At 45.1% G+C, this 25,581-nt stretch overlaps 1 protein-coding gene across 3 annotated transcripts in view; it reads right to left on the bottom strand.

Annotated features, from left to right (window-relative positions):
* MAMLD1 (mastermind like domain containing 1) overlaps window positions 1-25,581 on the bottom strand; it is a 274,819-nt gene that overhangs the window by 2,337 nt on the left and 246,901 nt on the right. For all 3 annotated transcript variants that reach the window (XM_054839059.1, XM_054839058.1, XM_054839060.1), the window contains 2 exons: window positions 1,521-1,667; window positions 152-233 (listed from right to left, as the gene is read on the bottom strand). In XM_054839059.1, the coding sequence (XP_054695034.1) occupies window positions 152-233; window positions 1,521-1,667 (229 nt within the window). The remainder of the gene's footprint in view (window positions 1-151; window positions 234-1,520; window positions 1,668-25,581) is intronic.

The raw sequence follows: 25,581 nt of genomic DNA, 5'->3' as shown, positions 1-25,581 counted from the left end.
AGTGGTAAGGAAATGGGGGAATCTCATGGTAGGTGATAAAATGTGAAATGTTTCTATTTTGGGGCAGAGAATCATTAAGTGCTCTCTATTTAATGAGACCCAATGCCCTGGCTCCTCGACGCTTTTCATAGCACGCCATTTCCCCCCTTACCTTGAAACTGGTTTATCTGCTGAGCCGCAAACAAACTCCTCTGCTCAGACGTTACTCCCAGCATGCTCTGTCTCTGCTTTTCCTGGAAAACAAGGGGCATAATAGTCAAGTTGCAGTCTCCTGACAAACAAGAATAGCAGCAGACACCTGAAGTGTAGCCACTGTCATCATTAACAACCTCTCTCGTGTGTACGTCCGTACACACACACCCCGCCGTGTCCTGAGACGCAGACTGCTGGTGTCTCCCCAGCACCTCTCGTGCTGACTGACTGGATGTGTTCTCTGAAGAACCAGATCCGGGGACAAAAGGTGCCCAAACGTCTATTAGCAAAGAGAATCTGCGGCAGCATTGACAAACAGGAGACTGCTGGTGGCCATCGCCCCGTCTGGAGGATGGCTCTGCTTGTGTGCACCATCGCCTTTTGTGCTGGTGGCCACTTCTAACCAGAACTTAGCAGTGACCCACAAGAAGCCAGGGGTCCTTGGCAGGTGCTCCCTGAGCAAGGCATTGCTGGCTTTCTCCAAGTGACCTGATTTGCATCTCCCACCCCAGAACCCACCACCGCACTCGCACCCCTGCTGTGGACGGCAGCTGTGACCTGGGGAAGTCTCCGTGGACAGTGGAAGCTGAGGCCTGGCTCGCGCTCTGTTAGAGCAGCACAGATAAGCTTGAAGCCAACTGATGACATGGAGACAGAGTTGGTTTTGAAAGGGAGTTTGATCAATGAGCAGGACAGTACTTTGCTAAGGGATTTACCGAGCTATTTCTCGTCTCATTTCCCATCCAAAGAAACAAGCCTCCTTGACCCAAGTCCAGCAGCACGCTCAGAAAGTCAGAGGCGTGTGTTCAGTGCTGCCTCACCCGAGTTGTGCGTGGGATTCCCCCATCCCTGCTCCTTCAAACAGCATGTTACAATCCTCATGCAGGGATTTCTGTTGCTAGAGAGACCATCCAAGTCCAGGACAAACTGGAGTCTGACATCTGCTCTGGTAAATCCCCAGGGAACCAGAGAGAAAGGCAAGCATGGAGAAGATCTCTCCCGGGGCTGACTCACTCTCCAAGCCTCCCTTCTCTGCATTGTCCCTCCCAACTTTGTGGCTGACCAAGGATGACGGCAGTGATACAGAGGTGACTGAATCCTTCCCTTGCACACGAGTGGGCAGATCTGCGCTCAGACTCGCTGAGCAGCACTTGGCCTCTCTTGGGCATGACATCCTGGACTCACCACAGCCCCAGTCTGACTCAGCCCAGCGATTCCTGGGTCACTCCTTAGCGTTTGCTGACTGGTGATTTCCCCATTCCAGTTAGTCCTGTCCTTCCCAGTGAGGTGGACAGCTCAGGGACCCACAGAGGCACTCGACATCGTACCTGCATCAGCTGTCGTTTCATTATTTGCTGCTTCAGTAAATGGTTCCTCATCGTGTACCCATTCACTGTGGCTGGTGCCGGCACAGAGCCTCCGCTTGGGATGGAGCCCGGCTCCTGAAGTCTGGCAACAATTCCAGCATTTTGATCCTGCCAAGAAAGAAGAAAAAAAGAAAATTAATCTCATCAGGGAGATAACAACAGAAGCCCTTATCCTCTCTGCTGATGCCCTCTCTCCGGTCTCCGGTCTTTGGCTGTCCCAAGGCCAAAACCTTGTGCATTCACATGGACCCGCATGTCACGGTGAGGAGAGCGAGGGGCAGGGTCTGCTCTGATTTCTGAGGATCAGCACAGGAAGAAGTGAGAGAAGCAAAAGGTCAATCCAAAATTCTTTGTGACTAGCCCAAGGCTAGGGCACTGATTCACTACCATTACTGGAGTCACATGGCTGCCTGGCTGGCAGAAGGGATGTGAGTAAAGCGTCACATTTCCCACCAGTTCTCCAACTGTTACACTGAAAGACATAAGGAAAGAAAAGTTGCATCAGGGTAGGATTTGGCAATTGGATATAAAGGAGAAGCCTACAGGAAAAGAAAATAGCAAACTAAAGGCAGAAGAGGGGAAAAGGTGCCATCAGACCAGGGACCTGGAAAGATGGGAAAGACGTGGGCCTGGGACTGAAGTGGTTCTTGTGGGTTCCATGATCGGGCAAACGAGGAGAGCCAATTGTGAAAGGAGAGGAGAACATGCAAAAATGCAGGGTCAGGTCATGGCCTGGCACAAATGAGGAATGCAGCAGGCCTGACTCCTGGCTGGTGCAAAGTGGCCTCGCTGTAAGTCCTCAGTGAAAGATCTGGGTTGACTCTCACCAGCTGAGGACTTGCCTCCAGAGAAGGTGCATTGTGGGGAGAAGGAAAAAAAAAATTCACAAGAACACCATGAAGACACAACCCAAAAGGGAGAAAGAATTAAAAAAAACCCCTGAAGTCTAAACATCTCAGGAGCTGGCAGGTAGTCAGGGAAATACAAGAGAAAAATGAGGGAAGAAGTCAAGGACGTACGGAGGACAAGATTCTGTAAGTGCCGTACCCAGGAACAGCAGTACCAGTGTATTCCCCTTTCTCCATTTTCACATCCAGCTTCTACATTATTTATGATGTTTTGTTATTATTGGCAGGGAGAAGCATGTATATTATATCCAGCATCCTTAGCTGGGCCATGCTTCCTTTGTTTTCAGAATGGAAGCCCACATCCTTTGTTTGAGAATCAATGTTATCAGGAGATAAGCAAGAAGAAAATGGTTGCTGCCTTTTGACATCTGACAATTAGAAGCATGCTCAGATGGAGAAAACAGGATACGAGCCATGTTTCAGAGCGGCCAGAAGAAAGCCTTGGAAGGCATTTGTCACCAGGCAAGCTTCTCGGGCCTGGGGCACCTTTCCACAGCAGCTTCACCATGAGGAATCACCCAACTCCTTCCAAGATATTCTTTGTAAGAGTGATTACCAAGAAGGTCACTGAAATTACTCATTTTTATGGCGCCTCCTTTTGTTGTAGCACTTTGGTCTATTATGCAAAAGCACAACTGATGAAATGTAAATGCCTGCTAGATAATTTACTAAAAGACACAAACCTGCAGCTCATCACTGCTCTCATTATCATTCCTATTCATGGGCAGTCTCATAAGACCAGACTTTATTACTGGTGCTTTGCTTACAATTTCACTGGACATCTCTCCTCCTCCCCCTTCCCTCCTACCCATTTTACTCCCTCTCTCCCACAGAAAAAAGAGGGAGGGGAGGAAAAAAGTAAATATGATTTACTACAGATGTAAATATGAAAGTTCATGTAAAGCTAGCACACTGCTTTCATGTCAGACAGGGTTCTGCAGCCATAGTTAAGCTTTGAATAATGCAGATTGCCTCTGGGGGAATATTTGAAAGTGCAGGGATTCAGTTTGTGTACTCTGCACATGAAAGACACTGAAATGTTCATACCACCAAAATCCCTGCCATCTATCCAATTTCCTCCAAACTTGTCTTGTTGCGTGCAGAGGGTCTGTGCCTACTGAAGCAAATGAGTTTAGTGCAAGGACAATCATTCTGATGCCTCGCTCAGGGCTATTGCATTAACAAGTCGTAACATTAAAGTCTCTTTTCCTAATCATGTCCACCTCATTCTAATTTCTCCTAAACATCATCAAGAAAATAATGTTGATTTTTCCATATTATTAATGGTAAAGAAGTGTAAATCACATTACTAATTGCAGCTCTTGTGCTGTGGTAGTACAACAGCTTAATTATATGGGATTTTCTGCAGGCACCCTATAGCAATAATGACAATCAGTGAAGTTCATTTGCAAATACACGGAATGGGTTGCTGAGTTTTTCAGAGCAAAGTTGTATAACACTTAATTAGCCAGTGAAGAAACAATCTATAGATATAAATTTTGCTTTTGGGAAAATTAGGACAAAAGCATAGATGGGAAAGACAGAATGAATTCAAAATCTTGCCTTCTACAGTTCACATTTAGGTTAAGACAAAAAAAAAAAAAAAAGAAAAAAGGGAAGGTTAAGACGAAAAAGAAAAAAAAAAAGAAAAAAGTGAAAAAGTTCTCTCTTTTCACCACTAGTGGGAACTACTGTATTCCCTTACAATAAAAAATAACCACCTCAACGTCACGACTAAGAATAGCTCTGGTGTAGTCTAAAGGACACTGCTATCTGTACCAAAGGTTGATGAACTTTAAACATTTTTCCTCTTCATCACTCCCCAAGAAAAATCACTTTCCTTCCCATAGTAAGGCCAAGCCAAACAAGCCATAACCTTAACTTGTCTTTAGTTTGGACTATCCCATTTTAAAATCCAGGAAGACAGCAGAAAGAGGAGGATTGCAGCGTGGAAGTCAGGAACGATGGAAGTGGGTGTTCATACCCAAAGGGTTGCGTGGCTGAGCCAGCTGTAAGCTACGGATACAGATGGCTACAGGGGATTCTTATTCTTCAACTTTTAAAAAAAGTCTTTGCACATAGGTATCAGGTTTTTTGCCATTCTTCCCTCCAAAAACTCATATTAGAACATCAAATGGGCAGCATCCCTAGCCAAACGGCACGCCACGCAGACCTGCAATTGGAGAGCATGTGTTTGAGCGCGTTTCTGTTGCTAGGCAAACTGTCGCCCAGCAGGTCCGGAGCTCCGGCAGCACTCCCTGGGCTTCCCAATGTGGCAATTTCTGTTCAAAAAGGCCCTGGGGCTAGCTGCACAATTTTGACTTAGTATCTCAGACGCTAGTTTTGGGAGCAAGGAGGAAAGAGCCAGGTTGCAGGTCTGCAGGAACGTATACTGTTTGTGTCAGGAATCAACCACTGACTGTAATCGTAAAAGCCGTCGCACAGCCCAGTGAAACCAGTCCCAGCCTGTGCGCACCGGCAGGCTGTTCAGGCTGGGCAAACGCATCTCCAGATTACTGCGTCCAGTTGTAGTGAGCGTGGGTCCAGGCTGACAAAACATTCGGGCACCTAGCTAATGGAAAGTGTGCGAACAGTCCCACTGAGACCTACTGTGTGTATTTATGAATCTAAATCCTTCTAAAAATCCACGGAGGAGCTCGACCTGCCCAGCCCCATCATCTGATTACGTACAAGATGCACAACTGTAGTAAATAAGCGCGGAGATGAATTGTTCTGCGTGAACGCGGTTGATAAACTCCAGTCCTCGGCACTTAGTTATATATCCAGTAATCACTTTGTGGCTTCAGTTAAGCGAGAATAAAGAAATTTATGGCCCCTAATTCCTCGGAATCCTCATTAACAAACAGTCCAAAAAGAATTTAAAAGCAAGACTTTCTGAGGATCTGAGCTAAAGCTTTAATCGCTCTTTGGCAAATATGTAAAAATCCCTCTAATCTTTAATAAAGAGCATTCATTGTTTTTTAGGACTATGTGAAAACACTAAACTCATTTATCATTATTAAACTTTCCCATCTGCTTTTACGGTGTAACTCCAAAGAATATAACAAAGAAATGTACATGTTAAATTGTATTGACTTAAGCCCAGAGCTATTGGAGATGTACAATTTATTTCAGTGAGGGCATGAAGGGGACTGCAGGCTGCTAGACAGAGTCATTTGTCCAATGCTGAAAAGACAGTTATCCGCACCAAAATGGCTCTTGGAAAGGCACATTTGCTTTATAAGAAATAAGCTGCCAGGTGAGACCATTCAGCATTATGTTACAGACCCAGACAATAAAACTAAGCCATGAATTTCAATAGTTAACAGATGGACTAATTAGAGACTGAATTCTTTGTGGTTCTAACAGATAACCAGGTCACAGCAAGGTTACTGAGAGACAGAGAGCTTTGCAAATTTCGGTAGATATTTGCAGAGCCGGGGAAGAACTGCACTTCCTAACTGAAAGCGTTAGCAGCAGCAGCAGAACAGAAACGTGTCTAATTAAAAATGCACATAGTACCTGCGCTTAAAAAGTTTCTTCCATTTCAAAAGGCACTGCTGGTTTGAGAAATATTCCCTCCGCTTTCAATGGGGCATCCAGCTGAATCCAGTAATTATAGAGTTTAAAAGAGAAGGGTTGTTGAGATGAGCAGCAGCACCCCAGAATAAAAGGAAAAGACCAAAGGAAAAGGGTACCTCAGGGTAGATGTTGGCTGTAAATACAAGAAAGGGACAAACTGCTTTTTCCACCTTTTTTTTTTTTTGGTAGCCAAAGATAACTTAGCTTGAAGTATTTACCAAAACATCATACAGTAAAAAAAACCCCAAACACCAAAACCAAAAACATAGAGGGAAAGACATGGCTGCGGGACTTGACTGTGCTACTGATCAGGGACTTTAGGTGGATCCGTATTCACAGCAGGGACAGCTATTCTCTAGGGGTGGGGTGAAGTTTCATTAACCGAGTTTTGTTCTGTATTTTAAGAACATCTGTTACGTATGGGGAGTTCTGTACTCTGCTGAGGAAATGCAAATACTAGTTTCAAACGAATGCCTCTGCGTTTCCCCGTGCTCCCGCTTGCCTGCCGGTGCATCATCTCCTGTCTAGTAGGTGCGTTCATCTCCTCGCTGGGGCTTTCGTGCCTGGGCAGCGCTTCCCTCTGAAGCCCAGGACGAAGACTCCTAGGCCTAATGACTCTACAAATACTACAAACTAAGCAATTAAAACACTAATGCTATTAAAGTTGGTTCACCCATAGAACTGCATGGTTGTAAGAGTTTCGTGCTTAGCTCTACAGAAAAGCCACATGCAGATGCACGGTGTCTAATAACCTTGTGCGGCCCCCTAGAAAACCTTGGTGCCACCTTGGCAAAGCAGGATCGTTGCCTCCCCAGCCGTTAATCCAAGTAGGTATGAAGATGGTGAATCTGTTTGGCCACTGCATACAAGCGAAGCAAACAAAACCCAGGGTCGCAGTTTGGCAGAATGATCGTGTCGGCCTGCTCAAGAGTGTGACGTCTGTGAAACGCTGTGCTCATTTGCTTCACGCAGAAGTCAGATGTTACGTATGCTTCTTGCCTTTAACAAAACTCTCCATTTGCTCTTTGGAAGTTTTCTGTCTTTTCTCTCTCTCCTCTATTCTGCTCACAATTCAGAGATGCTCTTCAAGATAAAACAGCCTTTCAGTTCAGAAACGCTCCAAAGCTTTTTGTTTGTTTGCTTGTTTGTTTTAACACAATGTATGAACATTGATAAAACAAACTGTGCAGCTCAGTGGATCTTTTTTTTACCCATCTTTCACCCATTTACTTGATATACAAGCATGAGAAATACTACCAGACTCAAGTTTCTAAGCTTATCTTGGGGGCTGTCAGTCAGGAACAGGCTTTGTTTGAAGATTGCAAGTGATCCATTGGTATACGGTTTTGTTTAAAACAAGAAGTTAAGTTTTTCTTTCTTTTCATATGGCACAAGCATGCACAGCTTCCTTCAAAGGTAGTCCTCCTCCTTTGCTAGGAGCAATGACAGGATCACCACACCTGGCTAGCAATTGTATCAGGATCTCCTCCCTTCAAGCAAAGCAGATGAAACTAATTTCCCTATAGCTGCTCTTATACTGCACGCTGTTCAAAACAAAACAAAATCCCATCAAAGTACCCAAAGCGCTTTTAAAAATGCACCCAGAATTTTAATAAGATGGAAACTGAGTCCACTTCCCCTCTTAAAAAGAAATTAATTGAATTACTTAAAGCTTTTGTGCAAAGACTCTACCAATATTTTCAGAGCTGGTTTTATCCGTCAAAACATGCCATTGAAGAGCAGCAGCAATCAGACCAACAGAAGGACAGAAAATCCAGAGTGAATTATTGCAACAGTGATTTTTCTGTTAGAGGAAAACGCATCCTTTAGCAGGCAAGCTGAAATCAAGCTGTGATCCTGTTACCAGCACTGGTTGTTAGAAAGAACATGGGAAACGGCTTCGGGAGCAGCCAAGAGCCTGAGGCACAACATGGACGGGCGAGTTGGCGTGTCACAGACACACACAACCTCCCAGGGGCTGTGGCGCTTGTAAGGAGGCACGATTGAGACTCCAGCAACAGCAGCTCCCCCGCAAATAGATCCTTTGGCCCAAACTACCAGGCCATGGGTGAAGAACAGCTTTGCTCCACCATCCCGAGTGAAAAGCAAACCTTCCAGCAGGACTAGAGACCCATGGAGGCTCTGCCAGACCCCTGATGGCAATGGGACCTGGGTACCCGCAGTGTTAGCACGCTTCTCTTAACCTGAGAGCGATGCTCTAGGGCTGGGCTCATCCCCACCAGTCTTTGTGCCACCATACTTTAACATGAACTGTATCTGTTCCTGTTTTTACATGTATACACCCAAAGATGCAGAGATGGATGTTTTGTACCTGTCTATATAACATATAGTCAAGATCCAAAATTGAATTCTCTGCAAAGAACAAAATATTTATATTTGGCTTGTACAGCTATCATGATTCTCCAACCCTTGACACCATGCTCTTGTTCCCATGGAGGGCAGCTTGCCTATAAATTCAATGAGATAATCTGAAACTGTATTTATCTCACCCAATTTCAGCTGGTAGTCCTTCTGCCTGTCTCTACAAGGTTGCGCTAGCTGTGATGACAAACTACAACATCTCATATCTATAAAGCAGTTTGACTCAAGTAATCCTTGTGTTATGTCAAGGCACGCTCTCAGAGGTGTCGATGAGATTCAAAAGGAGCCGGGTTAGCTCAGCACCCGGCAGAAGCTGCTACAGAGAAGCGCAATGACTGGCTGGTGAATTTATGTATTAGGGAGAGCAAAAAATATCTGATCAAAAAAAGGTGAAGATTTCACTCTAGCAAAGTGAAAGTCAGGAAGTCTTGAACTAATGGGAGAAATCAGTTCTCGACCTGCCCATTTCTGAAAAGCTCTGCGAACTGCAGCGAGGTGGTCTGGATCTCAGAGATTTGCGAATCTGTTGCTTTCTCTAAGTTAATGTTTCCATTAATTCCTTTTTCCTTTTCATGCAAAGGTTCAATCTGCAGAGGCAGATGCCCAAGTCTTGTTAACTTTCAATAGCAGTTGGCTGCCTAACCGCTTCTGAGAAGCCCTTTGCATGAAAACCTGCCCACATGCAAAACCCGACAGTACAAACTCCTGATTTCTCATCTAAGTGCACAAAGCAAGCCTGCTCTGGCACAAAGTATCACATCACTTTTTCAGTATTAAACCTCTCACAAGCTTACTCTTTCCTGACAGATGAAACTATTCAAACACCTAAAATGGTTGTATCAGATCATCTGCCCAATCAGGTGCCAAAAATCACCACCACAACTTGCAAAATAAAATCCAGTAATATGCTAGAAGAATGGATATAAAGTAGGCTGTGACTAGGCAGTCCTCATGATAAAATTTTTAAACCAAGATATTGACGTGTTAAAAACCAAAAAATTATTAAGGTGCCCTTGACTATGGGGGACAAGGAGCGATTCCATTATTTTTTTAAATGGAAATTATTATTAAAACACCCGAAGCTGAACTGCTGTAACCGAGTCAACTCAATCTCCCCTTAAAAATTCCTCTTCTCCCCTTCCATTCAGATTGTATTTACAAACTGTAGATGTCTCATTTTTTTCTTGTGTCATTTCATTATTACAGAGTTGAGATCACTAGCCATCTGCAGCTTCATTTCATCAAGCTCTGATTTGTCCTTGGAGCAAGGTCATCCGGGACAAGAACATAAAATGCTGCTTTCCTCATCTGACAGTTCTTTATGCCTTCCTGTAAATATTCCCCACTAATTTTAAATAATTTTACCACTTCATACTCCCCCTCACACACACTGGAAAGGCTGATATACACGCATATTAATAAGGATCTTGTCATTTAACCACTGCATGACATATTAGAAGCAATTAATGGTGTTTATTTGCTGATAACATAGGCATTTCGAACTCCAGCTCAAGAATCCTTGGTAGCTTCATGTGACTTGTAGGATATTAGCTATGGGTCAGAAGTTGGGACCCCCCCATGCAGCATTAGCATACGCTTGGCGCGACTCTGTTTTCCATCAAGCAGAAAAAAAATGCAGTCAATGCACAAAAATTACCAGCTGCTATATACCCGATGGTGGGTGAGCGATAATAAAACATCACTAGGTGTATGTGGGCTCATTCATTGAAATCAATAGACGGGTAAGGAAAGATTTTCAGGCGCATCACATCACATTCCAAGCTAAAACCACAGAAAACGGAACACGGAATTTCTACTCAGATCAGATTTGAGTTGCCATAAATTCTGGAGCGTCTTCTCCAAAGCAGAGGCTGCTGCTCTGGATTATGGCAAAACCAAATCAACTAACCAAAAAAAAAGCAGGCTAAATTAATTTGAGAGTCTTTATTAGCACAATCATAAAGCAACGGGGAATAACTGAGCTGCTGAGAATAACCAGCACTAGCTCTGGGGGTCAGTCTCCTCCCCGGTCTCTGGCTGCAGATGCTGGCAACAGCAGACTGGAGGTCCCAGCTCTAATCTCCAACTCAAGGTGCATATCTTCTGGCACCTGGAAAATTCACTACCGGGCTGATGTAGTGGGTTCTGAGATATGCTCTGCTGTACGCAGCCATCTGGCTCACAAATAACCGTGTGAGAGTTTTTACCTGCGTGCTTTTAATAGCCCCAATAGTCCTAGATACGAAGACGTGCACGTCATGGAGGTCTGTTTGCAAACGCACCTGGATATACGCTGTGCAGACAGGCACACGAGCCTCCGGTGGGTTTACCTGCACAAGCGAGGGTAAACCCTTTGGACACACGCTGAAGGGTTAGCTGATGAGACTGCAAGCGTGCAATTTGTCAGAAGGAGACGTAGAAAATGGGATCATTCATTAAAGGTGAACTCCCAAGCCAACCTCTAAAGGAGACGATCTTGAAAGGTGAGTTTGTTTTGTGACTGAGTCACAGGATAAAAGCTGGTCGTACGGACTCGGGCTCACGCAACTGCGTTCAGTTTCCCGTTCCATCATACATCGTTTCTTCAGGTGACTATGGACAAGTTGCTTCATTTCTCCCTCTGTCTCAGTTTCCCCCCAAGAGGAATTAAAGTTACTCCCTGAATAGGAAGTAACAGTTCCCGGGGCAGCGTGGAAGTTACGTCTTCAGGCTCCTGAAAGGGTGCCTCTGCCATGCCCCCAGATTATGACCCCAAAGACCTGCAGCAGAACTGCGCTGCGTGCTGCTCACCAGCAAGAGGTGGAAGGGCTTTTTCTGCTTCACTCTGCATATGAGATTTTGTTGTGTCCTCCTCTCTGCACCTCTCCTCCGGGTCCGGCCGCAGCTGGTTGCATCTCAGAGCAGCACTAAACGACACCGACTTGTAATGGTCCCCTAGGGCCTCTAACCTGGCTGCGCAGACCAGCGGAGCGCAGCGTGTCCCGGCCGCACGCCCCGTGATCCCGTGACTCCCCCCTTACGTGCCAGCAAAAGAAGCCGCTGCAACAGCTACGGACATCGCCGCACCTGGAGAGTCCCTCGGGAGCTGCATAAAGAGGGCTGCGTGCTAGAAGTCAGCTCTATGTTCTGACTGGTATGAAAGGAAGAGGCTGGCTGAGGTAGTTATGGGTGAGAATCTGAGGATTTTCCTGCAAGTCCTGCTTGATATTTTAGTGTGAGAGCTTTTACTGCCGTGAGAACCGTTCTGCTTCACTCTACATCCTCTCCCGCATCCCTGGGTTCTGCCCCTTTCCATCCCCACTGAACGTCCTTCTTTGTCATTTACACGGCAGGAGATACTTTTCATTCAAAATTTATCCACAATTAAAAAAACCATCCAAGTGCCTCCAAATACCACCTTCTCAAGTCAGCCGACACTTCCCTGAAATTCTGTGGGATTTTGGTGCCTCTGTCACTTAATAGAAGCCGAGGAAACACGCGCCTTTGAACGTTTGGCCAGCCACACGTTCGCTGTACGGAAAGAGGGAAGCGGATAAAAGCAGCGAGGAGGCTGGAGGTAGTCCACGATCCCTGCGAGGCAGAGACGTTGCAGAGCACTCGCAAGCGTTTCTTCCGTGGAGACACCGCATGTCAACAGTTAACTTCCCTTTGTTCCCATCCAAATGATTAAGGTTAGAAGCTTGCCTAGTGACATCACCAGAGTTTAAACATGCTGGATATGGTCCAGGGAGCCAAAGTTATTGCTGACCCCATGGTTACTGATCCGCTCCGCAAGTAGCTGATGTCTGCTCTCACTTTATGAATTATTTAATGGGTTAAAGATTGGTCAGATCTTCTTTATGCAACGTACAGCTATACAGTGGGCAGGAGGACATAAACATGCATTAACAAGGTTAAAGTCATATACTGTAACTACACTGTCTGTTTTCAGCTTGCAGCTTTATTGACTTAATCATGCCGGCACCGCAGCCAACAAATCATTAAATCCATTCCATTCTTTTGCTGGTTACCAACCACAAAAACAGAGGCAGGCAAACACGGAGCAAATCTCGGAGGGGGTGGGGAGCGGCGGCGGGGTGCGGGGCAGAGGGAGAACAGTGGGATCACTATGGAGCGCCGCGCTGGCCTGTCACTGCCAGCACAAAGACGCCAAATCTGTCTTTACGGACTAAGTGGTTTCATGGTTTAAAGTGACACACTCATTTGTTCCTGTTTTGCAATGATTATAGAAAAGAAGAACGGAGAGGGGGAGGAATAAAAAGCAAACTGAGCTTCTTCATACCGTAACAGCATGCGTGCGTGTGTATGTGTGTGTGTGTGCATCCTCGCAGAGCCACCGATCTCGTCTGTAAACAGACCCCAGGGCCAGGGCAGAGGAGATCTAGGCACTCGCTGCACCCCAGGGCTCTCGGGCTCCGCATCACACTCCCTGCTAATCTGCACTGAAATGCAGGCATAATTAAGAGTTCAGTGTAAAAGAAAAAAGACATGGAGCATTAAATCAGTCCTCCTATTGCCCTCCAGGAGCAACTCTGACCACAATGAGCAATGGGAGAGGTCCCCATTTTCAGACTGAAGTAACCACTTTCGGACAAAGGCTTTAATTTTTGACCTGGCACTTACTGTATCTTTTCATATCCACATCCAGATCCCCCCAGAAGCTCCCTGATCATCAGCAGAGTGGACAACGCAGGTGCCCACTGCAGTCAGCAGATTGCCAAAATACTGTTTCTAGGCGGTTAGTTCAAGACATCCAGGTTTGAGAATGGAGCTGTCAGCTTATCGGTTTTGAACCTGTAAAATCTTTATTTGTCACTGCTGTCATCCTCATTCATTTCTCGATGAAAATCATCTTCTCTATCACTATAAAATACAAGTGGCTTGCTCCGCACTAGAAGAGCGTCACGGCACCGCTCCTCTGTGCTACAAGCAGGCTACAGAGGAAGAATTTCAGCATGAACTCTTGGAAACCTTCAGACATCAGAGTGTTTTGCTTCTTTTAGAGATGCTAGACACAGCCTATGTGCAAGCTTTCCTCCACTGAGAGAACATGAAATAAGCTCCCCCTTTCTGGGGAAGACTCAGCTGCACCAGGAGAGATTCCTGGCCTATTTCTATCTGTTATGAAAAGAAGGAGCGGCCAACAAGCTCTCTTTTCTTCACCTTCTGGGTACAGGCTGCTAGAGCTCCCTGTAAAAGTAACCCAGATTTTGGCATCCTACCAGTGCACAGGCTTGGCAGATACATTTTCACCTTGTCGTGAGATGCACCACTGCAGACCATTTTGAACACCGTCATTATTTGGTTTTATAGTTGTTTTCTTTAGACCCAAACAAGCCTTCTCACAGTTTGAGTTCCAACCTTGCCTTCTTTTGTTTACCAGTCTCCAGATCCCTATCACCCAGAGACGTCTCCTGGCTCCATGTATCGCAAATAAACATATCATTACTCGCTGGAGGAGTCGGCCAGAATTCCTTTCGGAAACGGCCGCCAGAGAAGAGCCTGTCCCCCGGCCGCTGTACCGAGGTGGTGGAACACCATCAAAGTTACTTCTTTCCAGCCACCGCACTGGAAGAACAGACAGAAACCAAAATGCTTTCTGGGGCAGAAATCAGCTATTTAAGGTATGTATATGACTTTCAACTTCACAGACTTTTGTATATTGGATCACCACAGCTGCTGCTGCTTCCAAAGATGGAGAATAAAGGTACCTCCAGCAGACAAGGGCCAAGCCTGAGCATGTTGTCCAGGCTTCCCTCACCACAGACCATCCATCACATCTGGGAGGTGCACATTAGGGTCAGGTGAAATTATCCTCTAAAGATCTTTTCCTCCACTGGCCACAGGAGGAGCCTAAATGATGGGAGGAGGAAGATGAATCCCAGCCAGTCACAGAGGAAGGCTGACGATGGAGAGCGCTAAACCCACATCTCACAAGTCCCAAACCGGTGCTTAACCACGCAACTATTTTGTCTTTTGTTCAGAGTTCGGCAGCCCCGGCTCCACGGCTTGTGCTCGGCAGGGCGAGCTCCTCTTTACCACCTCCCACCACTGCACCCCAGCTCCGCAGCGCTCCCCAACAGCCTGCACCCACCTTTCCATTTGTGCGTGCTCGCCGGCAAAGCGAGGACTTGCGTGACGGACACGTCAGCCCGGAGAGCATCTTATCATTGACCTGTGCTTATCGAGAGAACATGGAAATGCAGAGGAGGCTCCACTGCCGCGGTCATTACCCGACAAGCTGCTTCAAAGGGAAGTGACAGTTGTGGTGATGTTTTAGGACCGACACGCCCAGCCAGGAGTAACACACCAGTTAGGCTATTTATACTCCCTGATTCTAGAGTCTTAAAATAGCACTGCTTTTATTTTTACATTTTTAGGCACGCTTGTATATTTAAGCAACTCCATTCGCAGGCTTCACATCGCACACATCACAGCCAGTCTCGGGAATGAGAGACGGCGCTCCGTGCCTCCCCACTGAAAGCAGGGGTGAATTCCCCTCTCCCCGTGACCCCCAGCTCCTTCGCCAGTGTGGTTAGACTCCCCAGGCCTATTTCCACCTATTTTTACATATAGACTGGCTCTTCCAAATGCACAAAGCAAGGGACATGCAGCATCTGCCTGCAAACATCCAGATGCAGCAGAGCGGCAGAGGTGTTTCACAGACTGCACTACGTGGCCACACGTGTGCTGCTCTTATCAACAGACACCGCAAAGTCTCCGAAGGAGTTAATGGGTCCTACAATAAAGCAATCCTGATTGTTTGTGTTCTTCTTAAAAAACAAAGGTCAATGTACAGAAGTAGTCAAACAAACCACGGCTGTGCTTCCGAAAGGAGGGCTCTCTACGGCCTCGGCACAGGCGTAGCTATTTGTTCTCTGCTCCCTGGTGCCACAATGTACCTTGGTTGGCATTTCTTAATGGCTGGAGCATCCATGTGCTCTTTGTAAAACAATTATAAAATATTCAGGGCAGGAGAAAAAATTCCTTGCGCAGCCAAGGCTCTGGCACGCTGCATAGGTGTCAAATGGTAAATCGTTAGGCGTTTTGTTTTAATTGCAGTTATTTATACCCTGGAACTTGTTATTAACATAGGAAAAAAACAGGACCTGTTGTTACCCATAATTAAAGGGACTATTATGAGACTGCAAAAGTATGGGATGGCCCCAGCCAGACCCCCCTCCTTTGGCAGTGGTGCCTGGAACATTAAATAGAGGCACCGTCTTAAGATACTTCAGGCAAGAGCTTCAGAGGGGTCGGCCCCAACCCGTGAACCCCAATTCCTGCACTGAGCCTCACCCCCCAGCACCCCTCCTCCTGCCTCTTCGCACAGACCTGGCACAAAGCAGGGGTGCTTTTGGGAGAGGGCACTGCAGGGGTGCGAGCCCATCCTTCCCTACCAGCAAACCCTTTCTGACCAAGGGGCACACGGCTAAGACACATCCTGGATTTGGCCTGGAGTTGCGTAACCATCCTTGTTAAAATTCAGGATTAACAGGTTATATTTTCATTTACGAGATTGTTATCTGCCCCGAGAAAGGTTTCCGATTTCACCAGCACTAATCAGGACGCCACAATGGATTTCCGGTCTCGGCAAGGAGGCTCGAGATCCTTTGTAGCTCGTGGAGCCGGTTTTAATTCAAATCTAACTGGCAGAGCTATTGTAGGCTGCAAGTTGAACAGATTAGAAAGAAAGAAAAAGTCATTTACATGCTACTGTACCTTATTTCTAAATCCATTTCTTACAGACACAAATCCCTCTGACCACCAAAGCACGCAGTAGCTGCGCTACCTTTCCAGGAATGACACCTACCATTTCTGCTGAGCAAAGATCCCCATCAGAGCTTTGTGCCTTAAAAGAAACGTGCCAAAAACCTGCACTGGTGCCCACCTCAAGTTCCGGTTTATGCTGTTAAGGATATCATAAAAAATAAGCAGCAAATATGTCCCGTATGAAGAGATTAGCGTGCCACGACAGCCCATGCTCCCGAACAATGCGGGCTGCACGCCCTGTGTTGTTCCGCCGGCTCACCGGGCACTTCACGTTTTAATGCTATCACCCAGACACGACACCCCGGCAGAGGAGATGCAGCTGGCCTAGGAGGACAGTCAAGTACGAAGCTGCTGATGCCATAATTATAACTGGGAGGCCAAAGAGGCTCCCGAGAGGGACCATTTTTGTGGACAGAGGGGGGAAAGGCTCACTGCCGACTGGCTTTACCAGATGAGTCAATCAGAGCCGGGTTACAGCCTTCTTGTTCTCCCCCTGCCTCCGCCCCCGAGGACTGCGTGAGTCAGTGGAACTGGAGGGAAAATATACACTAAATTCTACAAGTGCAGGAATTAAAGAGACATCTACAAAGCTCGCCTCTGGCACTCGATACCAGCTGCAAAATTGGGTTAGCTTGACATTGCTGCTGGAGGTGAACAGACCCAGGAAGGCTGGCTGAGCAGCAGACGAGCAGAGCCCCTCTCTGCGAAGCAGGTGAGCTGAAAGCCGGCTGCAGTCTCATTGCTAAGGCATGGCAACACGTTTTAAAATGTTTAAATCCAGGAGTGGAGTGAGAGCAATTAAGAAAACAAACTCTGTTTCATGCACAAACATGAGGTTCAGACATGAGACACATGCAAATGAGCACGCCTGGCCTGAGCCAGTTTTTGAGGGCTGGAGACCCCTGCAAGTTCTCTGAGGTTCAAAAAAGCTTTTCTGTTAATAGTCAGGCCAAGAACGTTTCGGTGTTGAGGCTCTTCTGCCAGTGAGAGCACCCACCACCAACTCAACCCCAACCGGCATTCACGCCGCCAGGCACCAGTCTGGGAGATCTCCATGACCAGTGTCGCAGCTCCGGAGAGGAAATCTCACGCGTCTCATAAATCCTGCTGCGGGAGTGCTGCATCGCAGGGGGCTCATTCGAAGCCTCTCCCAGTTTTTCCGTTCAGACAGGATGCCGGGACCCGCCAGCGATGACACCCCGCTGCCTCTCCTGAAGGGATGCCATCCCAGAGGTCTGCCCGTCCCAGCCGGCCCCTTGCCACGAGCCGCGTTCAGAAACCACCGCACAAACTACCCCAGAAAAAAGCGACAAATTCCTAGGTTATGCCGAAAAGTCTTTTCTGCCTTAATACTTTCCCTTCTCTCCCCGCTTGCTGCTGGACTTGAGGGAAGGGTCTAAAGGGCGATAAAAACGAGTCCAGCGTTGATACTTCTCCCCGAGTTGGGGAGGTTTCCTTGGGGTGAGAGCTGCGGCTGCCGCCGGGGTCAGCTGGGAGGAGGGAGAGGAGGGAGAAGGGGAAAAAATGAACAGCTGCAAAGCAATTAAGCCTGCCTCCCTGCCTTACTGTCCAAAGCAGGAGGCAATCTAATTCAGCCTGGTGCCTCTCTTCCTTCAGCCGTCTGGTGCCTGCCTGGGATTCAGGAAAGGGGCTGTCTGACTGCCCACTTTGTCTGCCGAGCCAAAGGGGCCCTTCCCAGCCACAATTTCCAAAGGAAAGAGATCTTGGCTGGCGGTGTCTCTTCTTTTCTGAGAAAAACATGCGCTGAATGTAGCGGCAGCAGCTTTATAACCCTCTCCTGCCCTTCCTCAGCAAACAACCAAAGTGGAGTTGGAGCAAGAAAACGACCCCGCTGGCTCCTCCGCTCAGCACTTGTCTCCCAGCACAATGAATCAATTAGCGTCCGATCATTATTGTGGTAACTGTATCTTTCACAAGCAAGATTTTATATAGAGATAGAATAGGATGTTTTCTGCTCATTTCCTTCCTGTCATTCCAATCACGAACTACTGTTAAAAATACAATGCATTTAAAGTCTGTAATATTTGCGAGCGTGTGTTCCAGTTTCCCAGCTGAATGGCTGGTCTTTTGTTTTCTGCACGGTATAGGTACGGAGGAATAGCGATATAGGGGAGCCTATAGCGGAACTGGGTTAGAAACTCACTCAGGGCATATACAGAAGGTCATCTCATTTTCATGCTCCTAATATCAGGGATTAGTTTAATTCCTTATTCTGCCCAACTGTTTCAGTTTATAAGCTATGGCGCAGGACTCCTTCCAGCATGTCGAAGGTGGTACTTGCTCTGGTATTTCTTCAGAAACTGGCAAAAATGTTTTATTTGGAAAATGTTAGTGTAGCAGTAAAAGCCTTTCAGTACCCAGTCAGAAGGAGAAAATGGGCTCTGTTAGGAGAACAGAGCACAATTCAACTTTACTTTCAGTTAAGTTTGACAGTAACCTAGACAGCAGGTAGGTACCCTCCCTCTAGCTTAATCAAGCCAGAAATAGGCAAAAACCTGTATTTTAGATGCAGTTAGACAGCATTTCATCTTACGAAAAGCCTCGCTACTGTTACCATAAGCAGAAAAAATAAGAAATCACAGAGAGAGCAAGGTTTTAGATCACCATACTGACAAACGCCTTGTAAAGTATGAAATTTGAGGAAACTTCTGTAAGCTAAAGCACAGTATTTTGTGTATTGTGTCAACCTAGAATGGAGCAGCACACCCAAGTGAGGAGTCCCTTTCTAATCTTATTCCACAGAGGGTCCTGAAGGTCACAGGGTTTTTTTAAATTAAAATTTATACATGTATAGACATATGCCACCTATGTGGGAAAAAGCTCAGTCTCTGGACTGGGCACAAAATGGATTTGTCCATTTCCCCCTCACTGCCAATCTTTTTTCTTAATAAAAAAGTTCTTATTAAATGGCCAGTTTTTCTTTTTTCTTTTAAGTAAAATACAACATAAATAAATGCTGGGGATTTTAGTCAACGTCCTAAACTATGTAAAAACACCAACATGTCTCGCAAAACTTTTTTCAGTTAAAGATTTACTCACATTTCAGGACCATCACACAGTCTGTGGTGATGTTATCAGCATTTCGCTGTTCTTGCTGACCTTAAGCACTCTTAAACCATTAAATACATAATATTTTCTGATAATAGAATGCCATTCACATTTCAGTAACAATAATTCACTTTAATGAGATAAGAACTTACACATCAAATTACTCTATCTCTGAGAAATATGAGCACACTTTGGGGAACTATAGAATCACAAATAATGACATCAAGAGTCGAACACTATTCCTGGAGAACTTGTAACTCCTGGTTACATCAATAGGAATTTGAGATGCATAAGGATTGCAAAATCAGATGTTAATCTGCAGGGAACAACGCAGGTATGGGCAGTCTGCATTTTTGCCTTAAGCAAACAAGAACCAACAAGACTATCGATGAGAGAAAACAGCACCAGTTTCTAACTGCGCGTATAAACGGGCATTAAAAACAACTGTATTCCTTAAGTGAGTCATTACATCGTAAAGCAAACTTTTACAAGAAACTTCAGGTTGTTTACAAATTTCCCATTTACATATTTTTTTAATTCTTTCCTTCCCACTCATAATGCGTGCACCAACCTCAGTAAAGAGACCTGCGAGAGACAGAAACCTGATGCTTAAATTAAAAAAAAAAAAACACAAAATCATCAATATTTACTCTGGCACCTTCAGTTAACAGGTTCTCCGCTTTTTTCTGCAGTGTAACGCAATCTAAACACAGCCCTTCTTATCAAACCAAGACGAGATTACTCAGCTTTCTCCTGGCACAGGGAGACGCAGCTCTTTAGGTGCTGGAGGCTGCTCTGGGCGCAGGCTGGTCCGGGCTGCCTTCAGCACTCCCCAGCGCGGCACGGCACAGCACGGCACGGCACAGCACTACCGCCGAGCCAAGGACGAAAAATACAGCAGGAATAGCTTAATTCCAGCTCTAAATGAGCTCAGCGGGGAATCTAAACAGTCAAGTCAATTGCCAGAATCTGCACTTTTCAACCTCGTTCTGCTCCTTTGATCAGACTGAATTTTGAGCTACGGCGATTAATGGACTAATAGAGGAAGTCACAGGGTATCTCTTGGGAGAAGAGGGAAAGGAGGAAAAAAACTCTCTCATCCTTGTTATGCATCTCTTCTGCTAAACGCCACATTTCCACGTAGAAAAACTAAAATGCCGCTGTGCAACCTGCACTGGCTGAGCTGGAAAGGAGGAGAAGGAGGGGGTTGTACGAAACAAAAAAAATAATGCTCATACGATCATTCATTCATTGCTTAAACACGCCCTTCGGAGCAATGGTAAAAGAAAACAGACTATCCACATACAGTGCCGTGTAAACTACCCTTCAATCCAGGACAGTAACAGTTTATACTTAATAATGCCGGAGAGTAAAGGAAATATTAAACACATTTATTATGCAAAGAGAAGCTTCTAAAAGCCCTGAGTATTTAAGTACTGAGAGAAACGGATTTGTTTATGACAGGGATACATACTACTGGTATCCCAGGGTAGTATGTCCTCATCTTTCTGGAAAGGGAAGAAACACATTAACATTACCAGCCTGCAATCACCAAAGGAAAAGAGCGGGGGGAAAGTCTTTGTTAACAATTTTTTCTTCTTCTTCATTTCCTTTTGTAATTGCTGTGCCCGAGAGGAGGGGGCAGATTTTTTTCCTATGAGGGGCAAACTTTGCTTCTGCAATTCACGAACGTAAAAAACAAACCCCAGAGAACTGCAAATAATCACTGGACTGATTAAAACATAAACTTACTCAAAGTATGGCACGTCTACAAAATGCTGCTACTAACCTCCAGAAAATAAAAACAGAAAAGCCAAAAATAATTCAAATGTAAACTTGAGCTGAGGTAACAAGAGTGCATCAAAGCTTCCAACTCTCTTTTTCTGTCGTAGCACCAATATGCCATTGCAATGATTGCTGGCCCTTTGCTGCATCCTTCCCCTCCACCTTTGGTCTTTCCTGAGCATACAAAGACACACATACATGATTCACTCTGCTCTCAGAAATAATCCCCTGGTCGTACTGGGATGACCTCCCACTGTGTAAATTTAGGTGTGTGTGTTTGAATCTTTACAAGATCAAGCTGTTAATGTAATGTCTTAGACCAGGATATCATACTATTTTGTCTACATTACAGGGCTTATCCTCCTTGTGTGGGTCTCTTATCAATTCTGTAATGGGGAAAAATAGCTCTGCATTAGCTTGTCCACACCCTGCATTCACATCTGCACCTGGCTGACACTGATCTAAGGTATCGCATTTTCATTACTACAATGAGAAATAACAAATCCTGTTGCCGGTCGTATAGAGAATATTATTTATGCTAAAGTAATGTATTTCCTATCCTCTTTTAACATTCCCATATGCAAAGGGTTAAATTGTAATACAGGATTACTTTTTGTTAACAGTAGAGCTTTAAGAATTACATACCGATAATGATAGTATTTGCCTTTATATATGCTATAAAATTTTAACTTAAAAACGTACATGTAAGAGAGTGATTAGCCTCCAAAGCCCTAAGAAGAGCCGCTACATTCTGATTGTGGATTTCTATCAATTATTAGTGCCATCTGCTTGAAATCGTCCAAAGTGCTCAAGACAGAAATATTGCAGAGCCAACACGGCAGACTGATATGCTTCCTAAATGGACAGAGTTTTTGAAGACAGCTCGTAATAGTGTTTGGCTTTCAAACCTTAACGTTAACAGCTTTGATGGGACTGCTTCTAATTTGTATTTAAGACCCATTACCTCTTCCTCTAAGCAATCTTGGTGAAACATCATTTGTTCTAGGGGGATATTTGCCATCCAGCGCAGCTCTGTAATGGCCGTTAATTCACACCATTTTGCTTGCTCCTGTATTAATCAGCAAACTGTGAATCATCCCAGTGTTTCCAGACTTGCAGATGTACGAGAGAACCACCGAGGCCAGTTCAGTTTCTCTCCCCATTCAGACGTGGAGACAATATCAGTTCCTGTTTACAGCCACGGCTTTGTTTTCCCCCACCCACACACTGAAATTTCTCCAAAATGCCCAGAGAAAAAGCAAAAAAAAAAAAAAAAAAGAGAGAGACTGAGTTCATTTTACCAGGAAAAGTTATTTCTAGGTATTGCATCTGAAACAAAACATGTTTGTACTTTTATTTCGTGTGCAGCGTTTACTGCAGCGAGGCAGAAATGACAGAGGAGCAGAGCAGAAGGACAAAGTAGGCAGCTCCAGTCACCCCACCCTGCCAAACCCGCGCCAGGCACATGATTTAACAGCATCTGAGGGACTCTCTTATTTATTTGTTTGCTTTTTATTCTAATTGTTAAATTAGTCTTTGGTTCTGTAAGTATTTCTGCCTTGTGGAACACAGATGGAATTTTAGACTCCTACAGGACAATGCCAGGTAGAAACCATCCCAAAAATCAAGGGTACAAACCATGCTCTCACAGTATCACTGCAAAAAGTAGTAAAATTAATTATTAATTTAGGCATCAAATTTGAGGTAGTAAGAAGGGCATGGTTTTAGGGAAGTGAGCACATTTTCTGAAAGCCAGGCTGCTTTTAGTTCAAAAGAAGCTCCCCAAACTGCCATTTACTAACAAAGAGAGAGAAAATACAGAGAATGAACAAACCTATCTTTTACAAATGTGGGAAAAAATGGAATTAAGATGTTCTGATATTAATGGGAATTTACAGCACAGATGAAACGAGTTGGGTGTACAATAAGGTCATGGAAACCATTTCCTCATTGCTATTCATCAGCATGCTGTGCCATGAACACACCTTTTCAATATAAGAATTATGGGTGCACTGACTTCTAAGTAAGAACACAAGTTAGTGTGTCTTACCCATCACTAACCACTATTCACATTGTTATTTTTAAAAATGATACACAGAAGGAAGTTATGACATTGGTTATGAAGCCAAACAGGGAGAAGGTCCCTGAGTCTTTCCCTAGATTCCCAGGATGTTTATGACTTCATTGCATCTGAGAAAAAAAAAAATATGTTCAGGACCTCTTGCTCAACTGCTTATAAATTAAAGATTTCTGCACACGGATGGGATTTTTTTTGTGATAATAAAGAAAGCAAAAATGGGTTACTTGAAAAAAGAAAGCACAAAAATCTGCAGTTGGGGCCTGATTCAGCCCAGGAGAACTTGTGAATACTGCTGCCAAGCTGCCTAGAGAACCCGAGAGAAACTGCCCACCTAGGCTGGCAGGATCAGAGCGGTTCTGGTACAAATGGGTGTGAGAATACAGTTCCACATCAAATGAAGCAGACACTTTTTAGCACGATCCACCACCTTCCCTGCCCCTTTGAGAGCAGAGCTTCTCTCCCACCCCCCACTGCAGAGCAGGAGGAAACAACTGTCTGTTGCTTAAAGCTCAAAACCACAAAAGCAAGGGTTTTGGTTTGGTTTTTAGAGTTAATGCAGAACCTCTGTGCGATGGCACGCTCTGCTCCGCTCGCCCTGCGGCTGTACGGCCCTGCCAGGAGTGGAGGGGGATCCAGCACTGATGTACAGCCTATGTCCTGGGCACCTGGAAACTCATGGAAAGCAGCCTGTCAGGCTCAAATTCAGCACCTTCTCCTAAATTTCGCTGGGGTAACTCACATTTCCATCTACATGTTCACAGTACGTAAGTACTACTTCCTCTTGTCTTTCTCCACCAAAAACCTGGACAATACCACGTCACCCTGCACACACGTCGGACGCTTCATCCTCCTGCAGGTAACGAAGAGAAAGAATTTCTCGAACGCCTCCCAGCACCCCTCGCTGGTGTTCACAGTACCACCCCAGTCTCTTTTCTTCTCTCCAAGTGGATTGTAATTTGTCCAGCATGAGATTCCCATAGAGTTGTCTGTGTCCTAAGTGCTAAATTGCTGGCAGAACGTCTTCCATTTTATTAAACAGGTAATAACTAAGGGAAAGACCCGTCTGGATCGAAGGAAGTGCTGCAGCTTTGATGTAGTGTCCACATTAATTTCAGATCCAAAAGGAAGGCGATGGTGAGGGTGGGGGAGGATGCTCCCTACACCATGTTCAGAAGGATTTGGTTTATTTACAAGCTTCTGCTCCACAGATTGCTTCCCCTAATGATGTGCAAAAGTGCTTTCAGCACAACAGACAGCTAAACTGGAAGGAATGATGAGTGCATTAGGCAGAGCTGCTAGAAATATCAATGCCTGTAAACATCTTAAAATACAAGTCAAAGAACTGGGAAGGTTAAGACACGGCTACACGGGCTCCACTACAGCAGGGAAATGCTTTGAAATACCTGTAATCTAACAGAAGACGACAACACGCGATTTAAAAGACACTGCAAAAGAGCAATGGGCTAGGAAGATCAGATGTGAACTAAGTTTTTTATCTTGATTACTGCACTTCTGAAAACGTTGTATTACTGTTGGCATGTTGAGGCTGAACACCCCATTTCTTTCCACAAGTTTTCTCCTTACTTTCCAAAGCATATCTTACATTATTTATTTGCAGGGGAGGGAGGAAAGGGAGAAGGCGGCAGTCCAATAGTTTCAGTCAAGCTCCTTTCAGACTCTCTTGAAAGAAGGGAAGGAGAATCTCCAAGTTTGGGGGGGGGGGAATCAACTCAGTTGCAAGTGCATGAATAAATATAAATTCAGAAATGACCATTCAAGAAGATGTTTTTACATTTGTGGAGAGGTCAAACTCCAGGCTCAGCCTTATTGCTCTCTGTAACCAGATTCATCACCAGCTTCCTTTATTCGCCTATTCAAAGGCACTTAATTAGCTGAAGGGCTTGTTGCTTTGCCTTCAAAAGCTCTCCACTCCCTCAAAGGCTTTGCTTCGGTATTGTGCTAACATTACCCTTTGAAATCAAATCTGTTTTTCTTCTCCACAGTATTAGTAAAAGAAAAAAAAAGGTAATATTTTAAAAACTTTTTCAAGAAAAGAAAAAGAAAAAAGAAAAAAGAAAAAGAAAAGAAAAAGAAAACAAAGAAAAAGAAAAAGAAAAAAGAAATATCAGTGACATTTCATTCAAAATGGCTTTAAAAATAAGTCTGACACTTAAAGAAAAAGGAGGGGGTTTGAAACTGCAGATGAAATCTGGGCAGTACTTTTGGTCTTAATAATACATGATACTGTAGTTCTTTTCTGTGTTAGGAAGACTCCTTGCGACATCTTGGAAACCCCCAAACCCCCTGATTTTTCCCTGTACTTACAAGAGGACTGTATGTACTCAGATGCTGTGGGCTGTGTTCTCTGCTTTTCCAAACTCTTAATCAATCTGCATCAGAGCTTATAAACACGAAGTGCTGCTGAATCAGAACAGCCTCACCT

Source organism: Grus americana, chromosome 12, assembly GCF_028858705.1.
Source record: "Grus americana isolate bGruAme1 chromosome 12, bGruAme1.mat, whole genome shotgun sequence".
Taxonomy (NCBI): Eukaryota; Metazoa; Chordata; class Aves; order Gruiformes; family Gruidae; genus Grus; species Grus americana.
Note: the sequence above shows the minus strand (reverse complement) of the source record. Positions and strands in the feature narration are given on the sequence as shown.